Here is a 17826-nt window from a genome sequence, read left to right as displayed (position 1 = left end):
CAGAGCCACAACGTGCAGATTGCTAGAACAGGGAGGAAAGTATGTATTTAACATGGCACTCTGACCTCATGGAGGTGGGGGAGTTATTAAAGGTCATGTTCACTAAATATGACCTTGTCATTTCATCATCCTAAGGGGAGCAGGCAAAGTGTTTTCTTTAGCTGGGACTTGTAGTTACTCCCAGCTGAGCACCTACACATTACCCAGCAATGCTAAGGTGCTCTCCTACATTCACCTCCTCTGATGATAAGGTGGGCAGAACTTTACACTATTACTCCTTATAAAGTGGCTAAAGAAGAACTTTACAAAGCAGGCAGATTTCAGTGCTGGAAAATGTGCATAACTTTAAAAAGAATCACTTAATAAGAAGTCTAAATATTCAGACTTAAAGTACAACTGTACCTTTGGTCCTAGACTTGTGTTCATCCTTGTCCAGCTCCTCTGGGTGCCACTCAGCCTTGCACATGAAACTGTCCTTGCCTTATGCATGGCTGTCACACAATGGTTCTGCAGAATACAGCTCTCCCTGTATCAATGTCCCAAGCACCATGTGCAAGACAAAGAGCCACTAGCAAGGACTTTTTGAGGAGCGAGACTGTGTGGTGCCTGACAGGCCCATACAGTGAATGTCCATGGATGGAGGATGAAAGTGAGTATCAGACCAGGTGGACTGCACTCACTGGGGCTGCATTCAGTAGGCCTCTTGTACACTGCAGCTTGAAAAAGCTCAGTACAGTATCTTTTTATACTGAGGTAAAATGCAGCCCATTAATTACAATGTGCCTTTGCACACAAGTGTGTAAATAAACGCTGCGTATTCCTCAGTTTAAAAAAAAAAGGAAAATCTGCATATTTGGTCATTAATTTACGCCACATGCTCGCAAGTGCACTCAAATATGCATAAACATGAATTATCCTTAATATATTGTACGCGCCCATGTGCACAAAACAAGCGCCTGAAATTATGTTAAACGCAGATGCCTAAACATCTGTATTGTAGGCCTTAGAGGACATCTTGTATGAAAGGTACAGCTGTCCTTTAAAGCTGAATATAAGACTAATAAACGCACAGATAAGCAGATCATTGAATGTCCACTTATATGGAAGACCCCTACTACCTAAATAAAATCTATAAATAATAAACAGTAAAAAAAAAAAATACTGACAACTTTTGGCTGCTTTCTAAAAAAAGCTGGTGATGTCTCTGCTGCCTTCTGGAAAAATATTCAAAATCACACAAGAAAGTGCTTCAGCAGAGTACAGAAGTGGATTCTCACATAATGTTGGGTAACCAGCTTTCCCAGGATGCAGCAGAGAAGTGAACTATGTCACTGGTGCCTTCAAAAAATGGCCCCAACTCAGGTGAGTCTTTTTTTATTTATTATTACATTATTTACTGTCTTAGCTTTTATTTTGTGTTATTTGATTGATGGGAACTTCAGGTAGGCACGCTTGATGGCTCTATGTTAAAATAAATGTGTAACTAACCAATCCACCACTGCAATAAATAGTCTTTTTATTATCTGCCATTTTGGCTTTAAATGATTATTGTGCAGGCTTCCATATGATATATTTATAATATTCCGAAAGCTGACCCAAAACTTCAGCTAAAGAGAGATAGAGCAGTCCCTGCCTTAACTTCCTGACCTCCTACTGGTAACTGGTCACGCTGTTTCCCAGCATGTGAGAATGCATAACAGTACTAAACAACAAATCCCTGTTGTTAATATGATGAAAATAACTACAAGGCTCTGTTTGCTATTAAGTTACACTTTTTTTTTTCAAAATTCTTTTACTACAATAAAGTTGCACTTAAACTGGCCACACACTTTGCGATGTTTGACTTGTTCCTGATGAACTGCCAAAAATGTGATTATTGGGTGGCCCTGTTGCCACTCCCCTGACATCCTTCAGTTGGCAAAAAATTATCAACCAAACAGCAACTGCATCCAAACAGATGCAGCCACAATATGGGTATTTTGACGGCCAGCTATCAAGATACACTAGCTGAAGTGGGAGATTTGCCCATCCACACTGTATAACATAGAATGAGGGATCTGTTACATTTTTTCTTCAGCCTGCAGTCTGAACAAAAAAAAAAAAAATATGTTATGGCCAGCTTTAGGCTACTTTCACACTTCTTGGTATCAAAACCGCATATGCGTTTTTAAAATAGATAGATAAGTGCAGCGCTAAACATAATAGATATGAAATATCTGTCCATAAATACATAAATCAATCAGAAAGTGACAGTCTGTGCAGATCTAAAATGCAGTATGACAGCAAAATCCGGTATTGGTGCTCCAAATAGTGTGGTTAAATTATGGGCATTCTTTATGGTCTCCCTCGCGGAGCTATTCATTTGTAGAGCCCACCTGATCCAGCCCTCTGCAGTATCCAGAGAAGGGAGTTCCTGACAACCGGCATCTGCACCCATCCATCCCTTAAAGGGACCTCTGACCAGATGGATCATTTACCCCCTGTGAAGCTCCTGCCAGCACCACCTTTACCTAGAGGGAGGATTATCCTTGACCAGGATCATAACCAACTCCTAAAGAGGACCTCTACCGATTTATTTAATGTGTATATACATTACGCATCTGGTGAGTGCGTAATTTAACCACACTATTTGGAGCACCAATACTGGATTTTGCTGTCATTCTGCATTTTAGATCTGCACAGACTGTCACTTTCTGATTGACTGATTTATGTATTTATGGACAGACATTTCATATCTATTATGTTTAGCGCTGCACTTATCTATTTTAAGTTTTTAATGGTTACCTTCAGTACCTTTAGCTGTTCACCAGGGAGTGCTCACTTTTACACTTTATGCATATGCGTTTTTGCCACAATTTTCCCCCATCTTTGGCCTGTACAAAGCTGTTCCCACAGGCGCAATGCTTTTTTTTGCCACAGTTTCCATTCATTTCAGTGGGGAGATGCACCACAAATGCAGCAAGCAGGATTTTTAAAAATGGAACTGAAACACAAATGACCAGTTTGAAGAGTTACATAGTATGTAAAGGGATGCAATTTTCTTGTTTTTTTTTTTTTTTTTTTTTAAACTGAACAAAAACTGGTAAGTGTGAAAGCAGTCTAAAGCTAACCATACAATACAAAATTTTCTTATTCAATTTCATTTAGATTTACCATCAACTATGTAGGGCAAGGGCCTGGCTGATTGCATACAAATTGAAAGTGTTTATGTTTGACCTCATATATGGTTTTGGTAAATCTAAAGGACAGTTGTACAAGAAAATTGTATAATGTATGGCCAGCCTTACTTAGTTGTTTAAAGGCAGTGTTAGTATTAGATAAAGAAGTTTACAGGGCAGAAAAAATCAGATTTTGGGTGATTTCTTACCTCTGACTCGCAGAGACAATGCAGATAAAAGAACAAATATAAAGCTTCTTACAGTAGACCTGCACAATTATAATTTCAGATTGCATATTCAAATGAATCCATTTATGATGTGAGATCTAAAGATACGGCTACAAGTAATGATTTGGTTAATGGAGCTCTGCCATGAAGTAGTATACCTGAGTACTCTCAGAAGTACATTGCCATTCCTGCTGCCCACAGTTAAGCCAGTTGGTATCAGCTTCTCTACCCCCAGAACTACTGTGCCATCCAAGAGTTGGACAATGACAGTTTTGGCTTTATTTTTATCATTTATATTGAACTCCACCCACAATTTGTTTTGCAATAGGTGTAGTTTGCCTTTACATACCAGTTCAGGCAATAGAATTGTATGTAAGCAGCTTGATTACAGGGCCTAAGCGGTGAACTAGTATTGTTTTTTTTGCTTGTTATTGGAAGCCATACCACCTTATCTATACTGTCTCTCGAGCTGAGCCCAGTCAAGATGGCTGTCTTGGATGCTGTAGCAATAAACAGCATGGGGATAGAAGCAGCATGTAACAGTATTGACAATCCTCTAGCTGTTGTGTACTTTTTGCGTGCTAAGAGGATAGGTTTGTGACAGCGATGTTGCTCTGACACTGGGCAGTGGTGCAACAGTGGTTAACTTGCAGGCTCTTGGCAGTTGCTAGGCCTCATTCACTGAACGGTGAGAAATCTAGGTCAGCACATCCCCCTCTGAGTCTTTCCTGGTTTTTTTTTTGCTGGAATGTAGTACCTATTAACTTGTTCCCTGCCATCTAGGCCTTAAAGGGCAAGAGGATATATATTATATAAAAAGCAAGTCCACCTGAGAGCAATATTTCAGCTTTTCAAGCAGGTGCTTGCAGCATTTGGGTTATGGTCACATACTCTTTTTTACGTGGTCTTTATAATAATGAGACTCTCTTTCTCGGTTTTTAGTATGTTAAGTGCTGCATAAAATTATTGGCATAATAAATAACTGTGGTGGGAGGAAACAGCAAGCCATCCCTAGAGAAACAAAAGTTATTGGATCGCCACTCCAATCTACAGGCTTTAATGAGGTCAAGTGTAGGAACCTACTGCAAAACAAACAGAAAATATTCTTCTGAAGCTATTTGGTCAATAACTGCACCATGCTGCTGTTTTACACCACAGTGTCTGCCGCTTTAGGGGCACAATGTGCTTTACCAACAGTTCCTAAAAATCCCAACGTAATGTTTAAAAACAAAAAAAACCCCAAAAAACTACTGTACAAAATGATTATTGCCATTTAGTGAATAAGGCCCATTGTTACTTGGTCCCACGATATTAAGCCTGTTATAACCAACAGTAATAAGCACCATCTCCACCCTTGTAACCTGTTATAACAAGCCTCCCAGAGCACTGTTCTTTAAGTACTTCCTAGCAAGAATTCCTCTTGTTCTCATTAACTTCATCCTTCTGAAAACTGAGGCTCGAAGATTTTTTTTTTCTTTTAAAAATGCCTAAAAAAGTGTCTTTTAGAAAAAAAACAAACAGCTGGTCCGTTTTAATATTTAACTAATTGGCCGAAGACACTTGGATATGTCACACATATAAGACGACTCTCCCAAAGGACCTCTAGGTCTCAGCTATTCAAAATACACAGATTTCTAATGTTAATAAATGTGTCCCCTGGCACAGCGTGGAGATGAATCATCGGATAGTTGTTTCTTCGGTAACAGGTGCTATGCTATCTGAACATAACAGCTGACACTTAGCTCGGCCTCCTCTGGTTATCATGATTTTCTCCATCTTCCTGGTTGGAGGGGAGATCCACCCTTTGTTCGTCCATCCTCTTGGCCTGGACTCTCTGGATTAGGCTGAAAAAGTCTTCATCGGGCATGGTTGGTCCTCGGGGCATGGTATCTGGAGGTGCACATCTTTGGTCATCTATTCGCGAAGACTGAAAGGAAGGAAGTGGAAGGTGTAAACGGAAAACTTGAGATGGGGATTGTGTGCAATATACAATGGATGCAGTTTTTTTTTATTAATTATTAAGAAAGAAAGATTGGCTGTATTACGACACATTTTTCTCCAATTTACAGTAATCCAAAATGCAAAGGTGGGGGGCAGCTGAAGTTAAACAAAATAGTGTGAGGTGGCTGTGACAGTACATCCTTTGCTCTACACCTACACAAAAGAAGGGCAACGGGCAGGTCCCATTTGTGGGTGTGTTGGGTCACCAGGACAAAAACAGAAAGTGGTCAACTGCTTGTGTGCTGATCATGCAAACTCAGGTGCTAATATCCCTGACTGACCTGGTGAAATGTTTCACATCAAAGAAGAGCTTAAAGGAAATTATATTGCTAACTTGTTTTTAAATGTGGACACTGTGGTGCTGTCATCCTGATTCTTCCTTCGCTACTTAGTGAGTCACTGATCTGGAAAAAGCATGTGCATATCAAGCATTATAACCTGACATGCAGATCTTGGTTTTATGTTGGTCATCCACCAAGTAGTGAAGGAAGGATAAAGATAGCAGCAAATCACCTTCAAGATAAAAATAAAACAAGCAAACAACCATTTCATTTTTAGTCGGTTGTGGTCTTTGTCTTTTTTTAAAATATAATATTCTGCGTATAGGAATGCTGTCACTGCATTTATGCATAATTAACAGTTACAGACGCAATCCCTTTTGGGTCTCTTGACAGATTTTTACTAAATGAAACCACCAAGTCACACTGTAAGAGAAAAGTTCAGAGAATTATGGATTTAAAGTATAGTTTTTAAGGAAACTTGTATTTGAGTTTCGTTTTATTGTGCATTGAAGCCTGAAGTGAGGAAGTCACTCCCAGTGATAGTAATGAGGACCTGTCTAATAACACTGTATATAGTGCTTGCACATGCATACTGACAGGCAAATGATAACCTCGGAGGAATAATGATAGGGTTTGATACAAAAGACCCCCTCTAACCTCCTTCTCACTGGTGCAGTGTAATCATGAGATCCCTGAATAATTAACAATGGGAAATCTGTTTCTGTTTTACTGAGGCCTGGAAAGTGTGCAGCAGCCATATTGTTGAGAATGAAACTGCAGCCTACTCTTCCTTAAAGTGTTAATAAACCCAGGATCCTGCATTCACTATATCTGGTCTCCCACAATACACAGAACATGGAAATGCAATTAATTTTACTAAATATAATTTGCTAAATACCCTTTCTCATCAGCAGTACATAGCAGTTTTGTGACTTCTGTCCAGCTGAACACTGGTTAAAGCTTGTAGGAGGAGTTTTCAATTTTCCTCGGACTGTCCTATGAGGCTGCATGGCCCTTGACCTTCTGTCTGGACAGTACTAATTGTCCCTGTGCTGATCACATGCACCCTCTCTAGCAATATATACCAAACTGAGCATGTGCAGAGTGCCTCCTAGGACTATCATCAGTAGATGGATTGGGGAATGTGAAAGAAGAAGGGGAGGATCAGACAATTAACCCCTTAGGTTCCACAGTGAGTATAACAAGCATGCTTTACTGCATTTACAGGCTGATTTTACTGTTGGGGTTTATTAACACTTTAAGAGTAAGCAGCATCTCTGTGGCAAAAAGTTTACCATGCCTCGTGTTGCTGAGGTGCATCTGACTATCCAAAATTTATGTTAACACTTTTTTTTTTTTTTTTTTTTTTTAAGGTTTTGGATGGAGTGAAAATTGGGCAGAGCCATGGCTGGATTTATACTGCTGTCTGAGGCTCCTTTACCCTAGGTTCACACCTAAGCATTTTCCGCAGCGTTTTGCAGAACCACAGTACAGTTCATTTAACACAGTTGCCAATGGCACATGTTCACATCTCTGTGTTTTCACTCAGTGCATTTTTTGGAAAGGGTCAGGGACTTTTTTTTAATGCAAAAAGTTGCGTTTTTGGTTCCATAGACTTCAATGGAAACGTTGCAGAAAAGCATGTAGTGCGTTTTGCCATGTTTTTGATGCCTTTTGCGTTTTAAATCTGCCTAGCAACAAGAAAAAAAAAAAAACAAAATGCATCAAAAAAACGCAGGTGCAAACACGCAATGCAAAAACGGCTCAAATGCAACCTGCATAGGTGTGAAGCTAGTCGTAGAGAGATTTCCCCTCACTTACCTTTCTAGCGACAACTGGGCAGGAAGTAATGGAAATCTGCAACTCAGTCCTCAACAAAAGCTGAAGTAATTTCTTAATCATACAGTACAGGCCGCATCTCCTTAACCACTTCCCTCCTGGCCACTGCACTTAAACGGCCAGGTGGGAGCTTTGCCCTTCTGAGGGGACGTTCCTGCACGTCCCTCAGAACGTGGCTGCGCACTTTTGGTTTGTCTGTGTCCCTTGGACACAGTGCAACGATGCTTGGCAGAAGGGCTCTGTGATTGGCTCTTCTGATCATGATGACTGTGTCCAATCACAGCCATCATGTAATGTAAACGCTGCTGCCTTTCAGTTGATCGGCTCTCACACAGAACTCGCCAGTGAGAAGAAGCAGAGCTGATGTGTGAGCGAGTCAGTTTTCAATCACTACACTACACAGTGTACACTACACTGATCACCCAGATAGTGTCCCCCACACATCTGTCACAATGTACCAATGGTCATCTACATCTGTACCATTGATCCACATCTGCACCAGTGTTGCACTGGTCATCCACATCTTTCACAGCGTACCAGTGTCAAATCCACATCTGTACCAGTGATCAACATATGTCACAGCGTACCAGTGTCAAATCCACATCTGTACCAGTGATCAACATCATCACACAGTCCCAGTGTCAAATCCACATCTGTACCAGTGATCAACATCATCACACAGTCCCAGTGTCAAATCCACATCTGTACCAGTGATCAACATCATCACACAGTCCCAGTGTCAAATCCACATCTGTACCAGTGATCAACATCATCACACAGTCCCAGTGTCAAATCCACATCTGTACCAGTGATCAACATCTATCACACAGTCCCAGTGTCAAATCCACATCTATCACAAACTACCAGTGTCAAATCCACATCTGTACCAGTGATTAACATCTGTCACAGTGTACCAGTGTCAAATCCACATCTGTCAGTGTACCAATGAACATCAACATTAGCAATATCAGCAGTGCACCATCAACACGTTTAAAAAAAATTATACCGCAGCGAGAAGGCTTTCCAGATACTGAGCATGATGGAGTAGTGGGGAACTCTCTGTCAGAGGAGGAGAGAGTCCAAAGAGGTTCAGGAGATCTGAGGAGGAGTAGGCATCCACCAGTAGTGGAGTACTAGCAGCGCAGCACTCCCAGAATATAGGCAGGCATCCACCAGTAGCGCTGCAAATACTGGTGGAATGGCAAGTACAAGCAGGGCTGCATTCCCAGATGATAGGCCAAGCACTAGTAGGGGGGTGTCCCGGCCACAACAACGAGGTAGGGCCCATACTAGCCTCCCAGATGTTCTTTTATATCGCACACGGCTGCCCACTAATTCGGCAGAACATACAATTCCCCCTTTTACAGGCAACAGCCAGGCCCTCAGATACAAGATACATTGTGGAGCAGTGTAATCTGTATGCCAGCCAATATATTGCCAGCAGTTCTAATTCCTAATATGCACACCCATTTGTGTGGAAACCATAGAGGAATTTCAAATGTCTCTTGAGCTTACTTTGAACATGGGATATATATGTGATCTTGTATTGCCGAGTAGGGGGTGCGCACCCTACTCACGCCGCTATTCATGGCCGCGACTCTCAATCACCGAGTCCGGGCCGGTGATTACCCGCCGGCGCCCGGTGATTACTGAGGATCTTTGACGGGGAGGAGGACTGCTTTGTTTACTAACTGTCCTCCTCCCTGTCGGCTTAGGCACACTGCTGTAATGCTCAAAGTAGTGTGCTTACAGTGAAGCAGCAACACACCGCCCCCCAGTAAAACACTCCCAGCACACAGTTAACCCTTTGATCACCCCTCATTTTAACCCCTTCCTGCCCAGTGCCATTAGTACAGTGTCAGTGCTTTTTTTTTTTTTTTTTTTTAGCACTGATCACTGTATTGGTGTCACTGGGGATGACAGTGACACAGTCAGTTCCCCCCAGTGTCAGAATGCCCTCCGCAGTCCCGCTATAAGTTGCTGATTGCTGCCATTACTAGTAGAAAAAAAATGAAAAATTCCAGTATATATACCGCCATTTGTAACCGTTATAACTTTCACGTAAACCAATTAGATTACACGTACTAGAAATTTGATTTTTCTTTTTTTTAAATTTTTACTGAACATGTTTAATAGCAAAAAGCCAAAAATATAGTTTTTTTTCTCAAAACGGTCGGTCTATTTTTTTTTTAATAGTGCAAAAAATAAAAACCGCACAGGCGAGCAAATACCATTGAAAGAAAGCTCAATTTGTGGGATAAAAAGGACGTAAATTTCATTTGGGTGCAGCGTTGCATGACCGCACAAAGGCTTGGCATTAACTGCTTTACAACCGCGCTATAGCCGAAAAATGGCTACAGCACAGTTGTCCAGTTCTGGGAGGGCATCATATGATGTCCTCCCAGAACACACCCTCCCGTGCGCCCCCAGTGGTGTGCTCCCGACACTGTCCGTGATCGCTGTGTCCAGTGGACACAGCTCATCAAATGATGAGGTAAAAGGCCAATCACAGCGGCCTTTTACCATGTGGTCAGCTGTGTCCAATGGCACAGCAGATCACAAAGTAAATACAGGTGAAACTCGAAAAATTAGAATATGGTGCAAAAGTTCTTTTATTTCAGTAATGCAACTTAAAAGGTGAAACTAATATATGAGATAGACTCATTACATGCAAAGCAAGATAGTTCAAGCCGTGATTTTTCATACTTGTGATGATTATGGCTTACAGCTCATGAAAACCCCAAATCCACAATCTCAGAAAATAGAATATTACATGCAATCAATAAAACAAGGATTGTACATAGAACAATATCGGACCTCTGAGAAGTATAAGCATGCATATGTACCCAGTACTTGGTTTGGGCCCCTTTTGCAGCAATTACTACCTCAATGCGGCGTGGCATGGAAGCTATCAGCCTGTGGCACTGCTGAGGTGTTATGGAAGACCAGGATGCTTCAATAGCGGCCTGCAGCTCTTCTGCATTGTTCGGTCTCATGTCTCTCATCTTTCTCTTGGCAATGCCCCATAGATTCTCTTTGGGGTTCAGGTCAGGCGAGTTTGCTGGCCAATCAAGCACAGTAATCCCACGGTCATTGAACCAGGTTTTGGTGCTTTTGGCAGTGTGGGCAGGTGCCAGGTCCTGCTGGAAAATGAAGTCAGCATCCCCATAAAGCTTATCTGCAGAAGGAAGCATGAAGTGCTCCAAAATCTCCTGGTAGACGGCTGCGTTGACCCTGGACTTAATGAAACACAGTGGACCAACACCAGCAGATGACATGGCTCCCCAAATCAACACAGACTGTGGAAACTTCACACTGGACTTCAAGCATCTTGCAGTGTGTGCCTCTCCATTCTTCCTCCATACTCTGCAAAAGTGCTCTCATCAGAAAAGAGGACTTTGGACCACTGAGCAACAGACCAGGTCTGTTTTTCTTTGGCCCAGGTAAGACGCTTCTGACATTGTTTGTTGTTCAGGAGCGGCTTGACAAGAGGAATACGACATTTGAAGCCCATGTCCAGTATCCGTCTGTGTGTGGTGGCTCTTGATGCACTGACTCCAGCCTCAGTCCACTCCTTGTGAAAGTCCCCAACACTTTTGAATAACCTTTTCCTGACAATCCTCTCCTTTCTGAGATTGTGGATTTGGGTTTTTCATGAGCTGTAAGCCAAAATCATCACAATTATGACAAATCACTGCTTGAACTATCTTGCTTTGCATGTAATGCATCTATCTCCTATATTAGTTTCACCTTTTAAGTTGCATTACTGAAATAAATGAACTTTTGCACGATATTCTAATTTTTTGAGTTTCACCTGTATATGCCTTCTTTCCACTGCTTATATTTTGTATGGGGAGTTCCCTTATCTTACCTCATTTGACCATGCTGACTCAGGGATTGAACCTGGGTTCTTTGTGTTATTAGGAACCAATACTACACTTGGAGATAGTTCTACGCTAAGGGTCCTTCACTGGTACCTAGTGACTTAGTGAGATAAATGCCTGTCCTGACAGCCACTGCATGCAAGGAACCCTCTCTCTCTTGGGCCCACAATGGGATCAGGTGCGGTTTAGAGTCGCCTTCTCACTTAACGTGGCTCTGATCTCTCCCTACCAGAACATGTTTCTTCGATCCTGAGGTCGGGGACAATTCTCCAAGGGGAGCTCCTTTGTCCTCCTGACCATGATTCAGGCTGTGAAATTTTTCCACTCTGCACTGACTCCCAGTATATTTCTTTGGATGATCAATGTAGGGATTTTGTTTTATCCTCTCTGGTTGACTAGGTGGACCAGTTTCCAAACTTATGGCATGTGGTTTGGAATTTTCACTCCCCTGTCAGACTTTCCTTGCTAATTATGTGATTATTTTTCTTGCTATATTCTGGTGCCAGATATTGCTACTCCATACCAGGTCTTGTTTTCACATTCTTGTTACAAGGCAAGGGTTGAAGCCTCATCCAGTTCCAGCTCAGATCCTTCAGGTGGCTCTTAAGCGGTCAACTGTCCCCAGTTTCTTTGTTCATGTTTGGTCTGCCAGCAGTTATTTCCTAGTCTGCCTGTAGGTGACCGTATAACCCGACTCAAATGTGAAATTCGTCCTTTTACCCATTACTGAACTCCAAGAAATAGATTTTATAGAGAGCACAAAAATCCTATTTTTGTGAGCTCCTCCGATGCAGCCCAGAGTTGAGTGCGCTGTATAAGCCTGTATTAGAACTTATGTATTTGAACTTATAAGGGCATTTCTGCAGTCCCTGAATAGTCTTTGAGGCGTTGTGCACTGTGTAGAGGGTGAAAGGGAAGAGGGACACATGCTCCTCTATACCCAGAAGTATCGCTCATTTCACATGGCTCTGGCTGGTGGAGGGGTTTCACGGGGAAAATAAGTAGTAATAGTGAAGTAACTGGGTTAGAAAAAAGAACCTGTTACTTTGTCCTGAAATGGTACTGCTTTTTACATTTAACTGAAACCATGACAAAAATTACATTTGTTGTACAGGTGATCCACTTACCTGACATTTCATCAGCATATTGAAGAACTCATCACCTGGCTCTTGCTGGTCACCTTCCACCTTTATATGACCCATGTTATTGTGCGTTAGTCGTAGACCAGGCAAATTTCCTACGCTCGCTCGCTGGTCATCCAGCCGCCTGCTCTGGGAGCTGGCAATCAGGTCAAAGAATTCTTCTGTCTGAGGAGATGCCATGAGCGAAGAGGCAGCTGGAAGAACAAAAATGTGTAAGTCCGTGTTTCCCAACTTTTTTTCAGTCAAGGCACCCTTTAAAATGCTGCACAATTTCGAGGCACCCTGTTATAAAATGTAAAAACTAAACTGATAATTTTACAGAATGCAGTAACATCAATACATGTAGGACACCCAATGTAATTTATTGTTCCAAAGCAAATACACCTTTACATACTGATACTGACTAGTAATTGCAATGTTTCTCTCCCTCACTCAGCTAGTGTGACCCCAGTGCTGATGGAGAGGGGCAGAGGAGGTGCAAACAAGTCTGCTGTCAGGCACCCAACATCCTCCTTATCAATGGAAGGTGGTAATGGTGCACAGTGAAAACATGTGCCTTTCTGTAACTAAAAGGCAGGCCTGATCCACCTGCTGGCTTGTATGCAATGTTTTTGGCATTTTTTTAGGCATTTTACCAAGGCACCCCTGAAGAAACCTGAAGGCATCCTGGTTGAAAAAGGCTAGTATAGGTAATTGAAGGTCATGTTTTGGTACTACTTTTTCCCCTATAAAAGCAATCTCTAATGTTTTTAAACCTACTGAGAGAGATGCATAGAATGCAAATTCCCTGTTCCCTGGCTTTGGTGTTCCTTCAATACTTTGTGTCCCTTACCTGAAACTAGCATTCAAAATGCGATTTTGGACTTACCTGTAAAATTATTTTCTTGGAAGTACAATACAGGACACAGACCTCTTTAACCACCTCCCGTCTGGCCCATGTATATAAACGGCCAGACGGTGGCAGTGCAGAGTCGGGTGGCCATTTATAAACGGCCTCCCTCGCACCCTGCTTGAGCGTGCTCCCTGGAAGCGCGCAGCACCGCAATCCGGTGCCCGCTGTGTCCTCTGGACACAGTGGAACTGCGATCGTCGGACGGGACCTCTGGCCAATCAGTGATCACATGCAGAGTAGTAAGCAAGATGTCACTTCTGACATCATTGCTTCCTACATGTGAAATCTGTGAATGATCACAGCTTGTCACATGGTACAAGGCTATTCACAACAGCCTTGTACCATGTGACAAGCTGTGACCAATCACAGCTCACACGGTAGTTCTCAATGGCTGTAAGAATGCAGCTAGAGAGGAGAAATGATTGCTTTTACAGCCTTTATTGGTGTAAAAGCAATCAGTGTAAAAAAAAAAAAAAAAAAAAAAAATCTTCATCACCCCCCACAAGTAGCACAGTGTCACCATGCTGCTAGGGTGACAGTATGTAAAAAAAACAAAACAAAAGCATAATAATATAAAAAAAAAAAAGTTTAAAAATTATAATTTTTGGTTATAAACTGTAATTTGGGTTATTATTTTTTTTTTACTAAAAAGATAACGGAATAATTTTTGTCCAAGATTTATGATGAAATACTATTTATTTGCAAAATTCTATAAAAACACTTTTTTTCAAAATTTTTGGACATTTTCATTTACATAGCAAAAAAAATTAAAATCCCAGTGGTGAATAAATACCACCAAAATAAAGCTTGATCTGTCTCAAAAAAATGCTAAAAAATTCATATGGGTACAGTGTTGCATGACCGCGCAATTGTCATTCAAAGTGTGATAGCACTGAAAGCTGAAAATTGGCCTGGACAGGAAGGGGATAAAAGTGTCCAGACTGGAAGTGGTTAATCATAAACACTGGATTATACGCAGCCACCTTCAGGTGATTGGACACTGGCAAACATAAGTGTGTGAATCCCATGTAGCCCTTTCTACTCCCAGCAATTCCCGTTTTGTTTGCAAGCAATAAAAAGAAAACACCAGAACAAGTGGACGGGTGGCCTGTATTGTATTTCCAAGAAAAGGATTTTACAGGTTCTCCAAGGGGCCCCCTTACCTCTTAGAAGTGCATATCACTGTAATAACTAAAGCCAAGAAAGATCCATGCATTGTGTCCAATTACAGGCTGATTTCCTTACTAAATGTTGATGCCAAGTTATATGCCAAGATCGTGGCCAACAAACTTTTACCTCTCATCCATACTTAACGATGTAACCGTTCCTCAGGCACGTTCAGCTGGATCAAAACACATAACGGTTTGAGGTGGCAGGTATAGAAAAAGTAAACTTACAGCTTATGCAGATGATGTTCTCCTATTTTTACCACAAGCCTTATATTAGAATTCCCAATTTAATGGCAGATCTGGAGGAGTTTTCCAAGCTGTCCAACTTCAAAATGAATTATGCAAAGTCATAAACGCTTAACAGATTTTTCCCCTTTATCTGGAAACAGGATGCTTTCCCTTATTTTGGGATTGAATGTACGACGAACTCATCCACTTTGTACAAGTGGAATTTTGCAATGCATATGCAAAGACCTGCAAATCTTGGTATCTTCAATTGTTGTCTCGGTTTAGCAGAACTGCGGTTATAAAGATGAATATCCTGCTGCTCCACAGCTTTCTTTGCGGCAACAGGACACTAAGGATTAGTCTTGCTTACCTGTTCCTCCCCAAGATCAAGGGGGAGATAGGTCTACAGGACATTCAAAATTACTAATGGGCCACCCATTTGGCTAGATTGTGGAGTGGTCAGTCCACGTGACTTGTAAGGACTGGGTTGACTTGGAACAGGCCTTTTTGGAAGTTCCACTAGCATTTATGCTGTGGCTAAGGACTTGCCACTGTATGTCCATTCCTCCTGATCACCCACTTATTCAGGGGACATTACGCAACTTCAGATTGGCATGGTTGACCTGTGGGATCTCATCGATTCCAGGCCCTCTCACTCCACTGCAACCTATTGTGGACTTTGTGCCCAGGATGTCCAAAGGTTTTCTGGGGTCTGTGTGGCCAGTATTACCTCCTTTGGCACACCAATTTGCCATAGAGGGAAATTCCTGGATAAAACTGCACTGTTGGCTTACCTACCAGAGGCTCACATCCTCCAGTGATCTTATCTCCAAATACATAATTATTTACAATCCTCCATGTGTAAAAACAGTTATGTAGCAGATCTCTCACACCTTTCATGGACATCTGTTCCAGGCATTCCCCTCAGAGACACCTGGTCTCTAAACTCTAGCAGCGAGATGGATGACGAGGGCGGGAAAAGCGTAAACACGGTCATACATAAGAGCTGTCTCAATGTCAGTACTCGAGAAAATGCTTATAAGAACCACACAAGATGGTAAAAAGTACTCAAATTGCTTCATAGGATGTCACCGTCTACTTCGGTTCTTTCCTCCATATATGGTTATCTTGCTCATGTCTATCTCACTTTGGGTTGATAGTTCATGAGCATATAGCCCAGGTGACTGTAACTGCCCTGGACTTCACGCTGGAACAATATCTTGTGCACCTCAATCAACAATGATTACACACCGACACTAAATCTTTGAACGCTCACATGCAGCTAGAATGTGCAAACCAGCCCACAACCAGGATTGGTTCGTGAAACTGAATAAGACGGAGGAAATAATTCACACAGCCCACGACAGCATGTCCTCCTTTACAAAAATCTGGACATGTTGGATCCATTTTAAAACCACTACCCTGTATAAACAGGTCATATGCTCTAGTCTAACTGTGTTTAGCCACAAATTCGACTGGCTGGTCTGGAAAAACTGCTCTTTTGGTGGCAGTGATGCTGAATGGAAGGGTTTTGGAGATGGGGTAGGCAGATGCCTATTTTTGACCTGAGCTGCCCTATGGATATTGCTGGGCTAGGGTGTTTTTGGTGCAGGGGGGCATCCTTTACTTTTATTCTCCCTTTTCATTTTGTATATGGTGTTGCCTTTTAGGGTAGTTCAAAACATAATATCCTACCAAGGGCCAGGAAACCTGTACTTATGTTGTTGTTTGTCATATGCTGATGTTCTCCATGGGTTGGGGTTATAGATTAGTAATCCTTTTTTATGTAACCTTGTTATTTTACCCAAAAAACCCAATGCATTTTTATGTAAAAACAATAAAAATCCAATTTTTTTAAATCATACAGTGCAGGACACAGGTTCCTTTAATCGCAGATACTGGAACATTCCCATGCAATACAGCTGAGGAGTAGGCAATTAAGCAAACAATGCCAACAGGCCCACACAAGAAAAGACAAGGAAACCTGGTCCCAAACTCAAAGAGTAGCTTGATACTACTTACAACAGAAGCTGGTGTCAGCAGAGACCTGAACATTTGGTAAAACTACAAAATGTGAGCCAAAGACCAGGTGGCAGCTTTGCAAATCTGAGAAACACACCTGGTGCTAAAAAGCCAAGGAGGCACTGACAGACCTAGTAGCGTGAGCCTTAAAGCATATGCTTTATTTATGACCTGCCTAATACACCTAGCAGTGGTGAAATGAGACGCAAGACCCCCCTGCAGGAGCCCTCAGGCAGAAGAAAGATTATCCAATTGACGGATAAAGGCAGTGGTCATGAGGTAAACCTGCACAGCACACACCACATGCAAAAAGTGGAAGGACACCTGTTTAGGATATGTAGGGGCAGGACAAAGAAAGCAGGTCAATGTCCTGATTACAGCAGAATTAAAAACTACCTTGGGACGGATCGAGATCTGAGGTCTCAAAACAGTCTTCTCCCTATGAAGAACATGTAAAAGCTCTCTACAAAATTATGCCGCCAACTCCTAGACCCATCTCACTGATGTCAATGAACCTGAAGGGAGGCCTCTGTAGAACTGACAAGACCACAGTGTGGAACAAATGGGGGGTAGCTACAGTATGTGAGCTTCCCCTTGCACAAAAGATTTCAGCAAGTGGTCTCTGAAGTATAGCCAGGGCTGAAATTTGACCCTTGTCAAGGCCAAACACTGATCCGGACCAGACTGAAGAAATGACAGGATGCATCCCATGGGTATCTTTCACCATGGAAAATAAGCCTACCGAGTGTGATGACAGACCTTCCATGAAGTCAACCTCCTAGCCTTCAAAAATGTAGAAATAATCAAGTCTGAAAGACCCCTTACAACCTGTGCTTCAACATCAAAGCCAGCAACTGAGAAGCATGATGGTAGAGAGGCTCTTGAGACAACAAATTGGGTCGGTCAGGAAGCGACCATGGAGAATCTCCCAGGAATCGGAGGATGTTTGAGTACCAAGTTATTCTGGGCTATTTTGGCACCAC

The 17826-nt window shown here is 42.1% G+C and overlaps 1 protein-coding gene across 1 annotated transcript in view; it reads right to left on the bottom strand.

The window, feature by feature from the left end:
* Nucleotides 1-4901: 4901 nt before the first annotated feature.
* Nucleotides 4902-17826, bottom strand: part of GPSM1 (G protein signaling modulator 1) — a 396418-nt gene continuing 383493 nt past the window's right edge. The window contains exons 13-14 of the mRNA XM_089677029.1: nt 12518-12726; nt 4902-5312 (exon numbers count right to left, since the gene is read on the bottom strand). Coding sequence (XP_089533155.1) covers nt 5124-5312; nt 12518-12726 — 398 coding nt within the window. The 3' untranslated portion in view covers nt 4902-5123. The remainder of the gene's footprint in view (nt 5313-12517; nt 12727-17826) is intronic.

The sequence above is a fragment of the Staurois parvus genome, unplaced genomic scaffold, assembly GCF_062004578.1.
Source record: "Staurois parvus isolate SC_StPar_1 unplaced genomic scaffold, SC_StPar_1.0 ptg000176l, whole genome shotgun sequence".
NCBI classification, from domain to species: domain Eukaryota; kingdom Metazoa; phylum Chordata; class Amphibia; order Anura; family Ranidae; genus Staurois; species Staurois parvus.
Note: the sequence above shows the minus strand (reverse complement) of the source record. Positions and strands in the feature narration are given on the sequence as shown.